This window comes from Pagrus pagrus, assembly GCF_965226575.1.
Source record: "Pagrus pagrus genome assembly, chromosome: 10".
Taxonomy (NCBI): Eukaryota; Metazoa; Chordata; class Actinopteri; order Spariformes; family Sparidae; genus Pagrus; species Pagrus pagrus.
The window spans coordinates 12,875,739-12,885,496 of record NC_140194.1 but is presented as its reverse complement, the minus strand read 5'-3'; the positions used below and the strand labels follow the sequence as shown (position 1 = coordinate 12,885,496).

The 9,758-nt window shown below is 38.6% G+C and overlaps 1 protein-coding gene across 1 annotated transcript; it reads left to right on the top strand.

Annotated features, from left to right (window-relative positions):
* The first annotated feature begins 4,496 nt into the window (after positions 1-4,496).
* On the top strand, positions 4,497-9,398 carry svip (small VCP interacting protein). The gene is made up of 5 exons (XM_084363331.1): positions 4,497-4,617; positions 4,921-4,984; positions 5,284-5,334; positions 7,403-7,516; positions 8,088-9,398. Exons 1-5 carry the CDS (start codon positions 4,595-4,597, stop codon positions 8,100-8,102), a joined length of 267 nt encoding a protein of 88 aa, XP_084219457.1. The 5' UTR covers positions 4,497-4,594; the 3' UTR covers positions 8,103-9,398.
* Positions 9,399-9,758: the final 360 nt, after the last annotated feature.

Genomic DNA, 9,758 nt, shown 5'->3' with positions numbered 1-9,758 from the left:
GGTGATTTCTCCAATTGTCTATTTGTTGGTTGGTTTGTTGGTTTGTAAGCAGGATTACACAAAAACTACTGAACGGATTCCCATAAAACTTGGACGGAGGATAGATCTCAGCCAGAGCAGACCCTATTAATGTTTTGTTTTCTCACTTTCTTTAACATCTTTTGAGGGAGTAATGCAGAATACACTAAAATCTGATATAGATATTTGTAGGTGGAAAATGTGACCAAATCTGCTGGATCAAAAACATACATACAGCAACTTGAACGATCAATAATTTTGGTGATTATAGAAAGTTGTGTGAATCAAATGTTCCTTGTAGCACGGCCCCTTACTTTCTTCTGAGTGATTCTGATTGATAACAGCTGATGACTTTCTGGGCCCATTTTAACAGGACTTGCTCGACACACCCATTAGACCACAAACACTACAATGGGGAAGCCTAAAGAGCTCAGCATTGATCTGAAAGAGCACATTATTGATTTGAACAAGTCAGGAAAGTAACTTGTAGCCATTTTAAAGCAGCTACAGGTCCCAAGATCAACTGTACAAACAACTGTTTGTACATATAAAGTGCAAGGTACAGTTGTGTCAAGAAAACACAAACTATCACCTGCTGCTAAGAGAAAATTGGTCAGGATCGCAAGAATCAACCATAAACCGCTAAAAAATAGAAGCTGCTGGAAGACAGGTGTCCGTGTCCACAGTCAAGTGTATTTTCCATCAACAAGGGATGAGAGGCTGCCGTGCAAGACAGAAGCCTTTGCTCCAGACGCAGCACCTTAAAGCTCGACAGAAGTTTGCTGCTGATCACATGGACAAAGAAAAAGCCTTCTGGAGGAAAACTCTGTTGTCAGATGAAACAAAAAACAAGTTGTTTGGCCACAATGAGCAGCAATATGTTTGGAGGCAGGAAGGTGGCCTTTCACTCCAAGAACATCATACTTCCTGTCTAACATGGTGGTGGCAGTATTATGCTGCGGGGTTGTTTTGCTGCCAGTGGATCTGGTGCTCTAAAGAAAATAAATGGAATAATAATGGAGGATTATCTCCAAATTCTTCAGGAAAACCCAGAATGTTCTCAGCTGTTCTCAGAGGAAAATAGGGTCCCCAGAACACTGTTTGAAGCTAGAAAGGTGGCAGGGTCCGCCACATATAAACAAAGTAAAACGGTATGAAACTGTGTCGTGTTGTCCTTTAAGGTCAGTTTGTTTATTCAGTCATGAAAACAGAGACATAGTTTATTTAGTCAGTGAAGATCTTTCTCTTGTGGTTAAAAGTTCTTCCTCAAAACTAAATAGTGCACCTTTAAATGTATCAAGTGACAATGTTTCAATTAAAACATTAAGAAATGGTTTAAATCCATAAAGAAACTTCTTTTAGAGATCAAGATCCGCTAAATGTTTTTAACAGCAATGACAGTGTCTGCAGCAACTTTCACAGGCGTGTAGTTAAGAAAATGAAGGCCAAGTTCATAGATGGACGTGGACAAAGCAAGGGGGCCAGAAGTAGACGGATGGCATCCCCGACACTTTACGTCCCTGGCGCACATTCTTTAAGATGCAGTTGCAAAACCTGACAGGTGCGACAGGTGTACATCCGACCCACCAACACTTATTAGTCATGTACAATGTTGTAATCACAGCTGAGTAGTCATGGGTAGGAACATCAACATGTTGTTGGGTGTCACAGCTGGTCCCATCGCAAGATGGTCTCTTAACTTTTAATGATATCTTTAACATTTCTCATCACATCCAACTTGAAACACCTGAGTCAGAGGGATGACACTTGAGTCTGGTACAGTTGGGCTCTATGACTGATGAGCTTAAGGGGGTTATGATTATGTTATGGTTATTTAGAATGAGTGTACGCCCGGAAACACTTTACAATATGGAGCCGTCAGCAGCTGATATAGAAAATGTAATTTTGTTTGAGTGCAGCCAGATGAACATCTTCTCCAGCAACTTATCCATTGAATAAAGGGGCATCAGTGTTTATCACTTTATTACATATAAGCTAATCCAGTCTGGAGAGCATTTACAGTGTGTTTCCATTACATGATAGCGACTCCTACCTGGTCTGTGTGCCTTACGTCTCTTAAACAGCTTACATTACTCAGTAATGATCACTTAAGGCCATAGAAATGTTTCCATAAAATCACAACAGTCTTGTCTCCCCCTCTAATTGAATGTGTGCAGATAAAATGTGGAGTTCCACAGAGTTGGGTTATTGAGCCAAATTGCATTAGGGAAGCAAACATTAGAGCCTTTGAACACGATTGTAAACAGTGACTGTCATTATAAAACTGCATGCAAACTCTCAAAAAATTGTAGCTCCAAAAAGCGGACCTTGACTTCCAGCAAACTGGCGCAGAAAGTGATTATTGTTTTATTAGAAGTTGCTAATGTAATACACATTTTCATTTTAGTTCATTAGACGGAGGATTAGTGAGGAAGTAGAAGAATAAAAAGACACAAAGGTCTTCCTCCTGCACACAACTCCAGTGTTAGTCCATGAGGAGGCTCTCGGTTGAAGACAATTTCTTTGACATCTTTGCGTAATATAGTCACTGGTGAGCAGTGACCAAAAACATAGAGTGAGGGGGCACACACGGGAGGATCTAAAACCAGATTCAAACGCTTGATGATTTATACTATATTGTAAATACTTCACCCAGCTTCCAGCAGAGCCACCACGTCACAGTTTGCCCCCATGTCCCTCTCAGAGACTCTGCACAGCGCTGAACATTATCCACATGGCTCCACACAGATGAAAACACTGTCCTATTAGCCATCAGGACATAACCACAGTTTTTGCCATTTTCATCTCTTGCCTGAGGCAGTGATGATTTAGAACGGCTAATAAAAGCCTCAGCGTTCGTGCATTAGAGAGCTCATTAAACTGAATGACGCTGGACATGTTTGCTGGATTTCCCTCGAAAACAGTCACGCTCTCCTTTCTCCCCGTCTGTGTGATCTATTTCTCATTTAAAGAAAATGACATGAAGGAAGCGGACATGTGGGTTCTTTAAAACACTTCCACTGACTGACGATGCCACTCTTACTTTCCTGTTTATTAATTAATTACATATCTCACATCATTAATAAATCAGTCCTAAAGGATCAGTTTTCATCTGTAGATAAACAATAAGATTAAAAAAAAAAAACTCTTCTGCACTCATACAGCTTTTTGAATTATAATAAACTGTTAACCAAAATTGTCAGTTAAATACATAATTAAAGTATATAGATGGACTTGTTTAAAGTGCAGAGCAGAGAGTGTGTGACAGAGAACATATACATTGAATTTTCTACAAGATGTTACAAGAAACAGGCGTTCAACCTCATTTTAAATGTTGATTTATAATCAATTGACTGCAAACCCTTAACAACAACGACCTAATCATAAGAAGTATCACAGCATGCCAAGATAACAGATCAATTTCAGTATTCAGCAGCTACTGAATCATTTCAGTGTCAAAGCCAGCTGCAGTTTTACAACTATTTCTCATTGTGCCTCCTTCAGAGGTGAGTCAAACCTACCTGAGGAGCTGCCAAGAGCCTGTGACACCTTGACTTCCATTGCATGTACTTGCGCCTTCAGTACAAATCCCCCATCAATAAGTTCCTCAGTGACAACTTGTAGAAAAGGCTTTGCTGTCTCATAAGTCTGTCAATCTCACTGTGCAGCACACTGAGCTGTGGAGTAGTAGCCAGGGCGGTGCAGCGGTGCAAGATGGATGGGTGGAGTTTAAAGTGTTGTCGGGTGACGAAGCGAGCAACAACATTAAACTCTCAGCTTATTGATCGCAGAATATTGATTGGAGGGAGCTCCTGTATGGAGCATTACTCATTTCACGTGGAGCTTTCTCATTAGTGACTGACAACAAATTATAACAACAGAGGAGAGTCAGTCCACTCTCTTAAAACGTAGGTTTGACTATGACTTATATTGGCATCATCTGCCACCATGTAGGTTAATTACGCTTGTGACATTCCTATATAATCGGTTATCATTAGTACTCATGTCGCCCTGTTATGTTATATTATGGGCTGGAGGTCCTATACTGTGTTTGCTTTTCGCTATAGGGTAATGAATCCAGGACATATTTTTATTTATTGCGTTAGTCGTATGTGAATTAAAATCCAACATCAGTATGTAGGTTAGCACTCATCATGTGTTATATTCTCATCCTCACCACGGCGATTATGACACGTGTCATTCGTCGCCACACGGTGGTGCTGTTGGACCAGATATCATAATTAGAGCGTGAAGTATCCACCCACCCGTCACATCGAGCTGCGTTCAAGATCCTTTACCACAGACCATTCTACGTTACACACATTTTAACATAGTGAAGTAAATATGTCTACCGCTTAATGATTAATTGTCTATTAAAACAGGAATAGTTTTGTGGTGTGCTGACTGCTCACATGAAAATAATAATGTGTTTATCACATGCTCGCAGACAACCGTGACTGCAACTTTCTTGAACACACCCTGGCTGAACAGTCCAGTCAGCTGAACTCCGACCAAAACAAACTCAGAGCAAAATCATTTAGCGTCGACACCAGACCTTCACACAGAAGCTTTCTAAATGCCGAGGCGATTGAACAAGAGGTGTGAGGACGAGTAATTTACCCGCTGGCTTGGAGACGTTACTTGGCTTGTAGTAGTTGCTTTAACTAGCTGCTAGCAAGGATGCTAACGTTACAGTAGCTAACAGAAGCCGTTAGCTAACGGTAACGTTATGCTAGGCGACCCAGCAACTGCATATGGGAGTGGAAGCTGCTGCTTTTGTTTTCTTCTATCTAAAAGTGGCTTACCAGCTATCTTAGTTAGGTAGTTAGTAAGTTAGGCTAAATACTAGACACTGATAACTCATTTTTTACGTTGCTTTTCTGCGTGGAATAACAACTCAAGTATGGGGATGTGCTTACCGTGCTTTGGTGGAGCAGCGGACGACGTTGTTGTCACTCCCGATCCTGTAAGTTAATTTACTTAAACTTTTATCACCAGCTGTGTCATTAGTAAAGTAAGAATGTGCCGCCTGTATCACAATATGTAATGTGAATTGATGCAAATTAATGTAAACAAAAGTTAACTATGGATTTGATAAATCACATGTCGGACACCCACAGGCCCTAATATGTTCAGGAGTGTCGACTGTGTTTAGCTTTTGTAAACACTGGCATGACAAGTATGCTCCAGGCCCAACACTGGCAGTGAAGTGAGGACAATGTGCTTTCAGCTGTGGTTTACAACGTTTAATATGTGGTGTTTCAGGACACAAGAAGACGACAATTAGCTGAGGCCGCCGAGAAGAGACAAAAAGAGGTAAGTTATTTAGTTAAGTGTTTTTATTCACTTGGTTGCCATTAGGTGTCATAAAGCTGAATCAGAGGTTCTCTACATACAACAACCCTGCAATAAATCCAACATCATGAAGGGAGGATTTATTATCTGGTATGTTGTTGAATTTTATTGTGCTGAGGTGGAATAAGTAATCAGATCAGTACTTGAGTAAAAGTGTTAATGCTCAGTTACAAACTAAAGTCATGCATTTAAAAAAAATTATTACTATGTAGTTTTGGGGAACACAATTTCATGCTGTTGTACTTTACTACTCTTACTTTGACTGTTTATATGTGGCGGACCCTGCCACCTTTCTCGCTCCAAACAGTGTTCTGGGGACCTTTTTTTCCTCTGAGAACAGCTTGTTTATTCAGTTATGGAAAAACATATTCCGAGTTTGTTTTGTTACCTCATTGATATTGTAAATATTAAAATTCAGTTTGAATTTCTTCTCCAAAACTACATAGTGCCCCTTTTAGTAAAGATTCAAAGGTATTAACATCAAAATTTACTCAAGTCCCGAGAGTAAAAGTACTCTAGCACATCTCAGATTGATGTATGTGATATTATTGGATTATAGTTATGGATGCATTAGTGTGTTCATCCCGTAAATGTTGAAGATGGTAGAAGTGGTTACAATAGTTCATCTGCTTCGTAGCTTTTCATTTTCCTGTCAGGGATAAATAAAGTGAAGCCTGACCAAACTGGATTTGTTTGGGCTGATGCCAGTACAATATTAGGGTTTTTAAAAAACCCAGTATCCAAACATCAAATTTTTGTCAAACACTCGTGACACAGATTCGTAACGGAGGCTAACAGGATATTTTACAGTTTAACAATGAACTTCATTGTCCAAAATGTAATCACTGCACTGAAACAGTAGACTTAACTTCCTCGAGCATCTTTTTCTGCATTTGTCCTAATAACAAAAACAAGTTTTTATATCAGCACATATCAGACAGCATATTATACACCAATATTGGTATGTCTGTGACTGGCCCTTATCAGCCAGTACTATTGGCTGCCCGATATATTGCTCCAGCTTCACACTAAAGTTTGATCGTACTTTATAGTACTAAATTATCCTTTATTTGTTGATTTATATTTTGTATTATTTAACTAAATCTGCAATATAACAGAAGCAGTCAAATACATTTAGTGGAGTGAAAAAAATTAATTGAAATACTGAAAGAACAAGTAACTTAGAATTTTACTTAAGTACAGTCTTGAGTAAATGTACTTTGTAACTTTCCACCACTGGTAATGTGTTCTGAGACACTTTGTCTACCCTCATTAGAAACTCTTCACAGTACAACACAATACAATTCAACAGCAAAACACACAACAGCCTCCAAAATAACCATAATGCACAACAGTTTTCTAAGACAATTTAATCACAAACGTAACATTATAACCTTTGCAACAACAGGATGTACTGCTGGGTTGTTCAGACTGCATTTGTTTTCACCAGATGTATCTAATAGTAATAAAAATCTGGCAACTGAATATAGTATGACTTTGTAGCCTTGTGTTAAATATATACACCCCATTAAAGCTAGATGCACTTGACAGTGTGGTGAGTGATTTTTTTATTGTACAGAAAAGCCACTTGCACGCCCGTAAGCGCCATGCTAAGGTTGTATCCAGGTAAGTAGACAAGGACCAGAATATAACCCTTCTTTGCCAGGTGAATCTTATGGATTGGCTCATGTCTCAGCTGCAACACGTTCTTTCCCCAAATCACTCTTTTCATCTTCGAAACTCCTGACACCCTGACAGATCACACTTGTACTACCGCAGATGAAAACCTCAAGCCCTAACACACGGTCACACTCCAGTTAGCTGCTCCATCCTTTCCCTGAATTACCTTATTTGGCAGTTGAACTCCCTTTTTGAAGATGCCTTGTGCTTTTGTATGTAAACGGTCATGGTAAAATATTAACGCATGTTTGCTTGTATATGTCTTTTAACATATAAATGAGATAAAACACGTTTTTTTCATGAAGTTGTTGCCTGTTAGTGCTTGATCACATTTGTCTCTCTTTCTCAGACAACATACAGGGGTGTCAAAAACCCAGAAGCAGTCGAAAGGAAAAGGAAAAAACAGGAAGAGATTGAGAAACAGGCGATGAGCACCTCTGTGTCGGGTGGAGGTGGGCTGAAGGTTAGTTTTGTGTTTATCCTCGAGCTGTGTGATTTCTATAACAGGAGCATCTTTAATATCATCCCTGAGGTTTATTGCAAATTAACATGTTTGAACACTCTATAGCGATACTGAACCACTTTCAAGAGTCATTCTCATAAACGCAGGCAGACATTTATATGTGATATTGTTTATATTCATTTACTCAGCTGACGTTTATGTCAAGAAGAAACGTTAAGAGATTCTTTGTGTCACATCACTGATGCTTTGTACAGATTTAGTTGTTTGTGAAGCCGGATGATATTAATAAATGTAATATTATAATCGCTTTGAGAATATATGTTTTTATGGATAATGTCATAATATTTGTGGGTGAGTTCTGATGCCTTCAGCAGTCACTTGTATCGTGGTAAACCAGTGTTTTACCTCACGCAGTCAGATTTCTGTAAAATGTATAAATCAACTGTTATTTTGCAATCTTAAATCTAGTTAGAGATAACCTCAAAATATTACACAAATTTGAGATTGAGATTGACAAAATGAGAACAAAAATTTGATTGTTCTCATGATTTTTCCGTCTTTGTTTCTTTAGTGGCAGGTGGGCTGAAACTCTTGAGGGTGAAACCTGAAGTCTTAACCTTGGAGGCTGAAAGAATAAGTATTGCTGCAAGATGACTTGAAAGGTGTTTGAACTACTGTCCACTTTTAAGATTAATTTCTTTGCCTCTTTTACGATGTTATGAGACAAACAGCTACAGTTGTCATGCTCCATGCAAAACAATCTGAAGTGCTTACAGACAGAACAGCAGGTCTTACCCCCTTGTTGCCAATTTATACAAGCTGGTTTGGACCTCTGGAGTCAGGGATGACGCATCATATACACACCCGGCTGTTAGTTTATTAGATGATTGATGAGTCTTACAGTGACTAACATAAAAGACTATTATTCTCTTGTTATATTAAGACTAAGCTATTCTCAACACAAACTTTTTCACTACAACGTTTTTGCTTTTCATATAGAGGAACAATAGTTACTGTAAATCCAAATCCATCAGCTGTTATTTTTTTTCATCTCCAAAAATCTGTCATTTAAATGATGCATTTCACATCTCAAACAATTTATGTTTACAAAGAAACGTAAGGGTGCTTATTGAAGGGTTCGTCTACCTTAATAAGCGACCAGTTAACACTAACTTCACCTTGTTTTTTGCTCTATTTGTTGGCGACACAAAGACTAGTGCAAACAGTGCCATAAGCTGTTGGTTTGTACTGAACTCGTCATGCACTTTGCCTGTCCCTGGGGTATTTTTGAGAGAGCGTCTCACATGGGAGTCCCTTTTTATAATGAGGAAGGCAACGTGAGGTGTCGATGTTGAAAATATGTTTCACAACCAGTCACCATGGTGATTCACGCAAACAGAAGCCTATAGCACTTTGCTCCGGTCTCTGCTGTTGCTCATTTAATAGAGCCTTTTCTGTCTTGATTTTTCTCTGCACAAATAGTGTATTGCATTGAATTATAATGTATGCAAACATTGATGTGATGCCTGCTTTATTTAAATGAGATATGGAATGTGTTTGTGAATTGCCATATGACAAACAGAAGCTTTCATTAGACATGTATTTGCACATAGTTTGTCAACATTTGGTGAAAAGCAAATATGCTTGCTCACACTTTGTTGGGAGAGAATCGTGTCATTTACTATAGTAACAGGTAAAAATGAAGGAAAAGAATAAGTGAAGCGTGTACAGTATGTGATGAAGTATTTCCTTTGACTTGCTTAAATTGAGTGCATTTCTTACAGCCTTCACTTGATCCTTAAATGCTTCCGGTGCTCTCAACATTTTGTAGAACAGGAAATCCAGCCAATGTTATTTGCTACAATAAAACACATTTCTGCTACTCCTGTGTGGATTTTATGAGTCTTTGTTTTAATCAAAGATGATTCAAGTTCAGATAAGATTTGGATTTAGTTAACAAAGTCAGTGGTACCATTTGTAACATTCTGCAGTTGAGGAATAAACTATAAAACAAAGTATGGACGCAGACTATTAAAGTCTACAGTTGATCTGTTCAACATTTACCAGTATCTTGTACATACATATACTGTATGAGAATTAGGTTTATTTCCAACGCAGACTCCTCTTTAAAGGTGCAATATGTTGAAAACTTAAGAAACTTAACTTGAATGGGAATGATCAACAGTTTTTACTTTCTGACGTCTATGTATTACAATGTGTCTACTGTGTTCCTGTGAACACA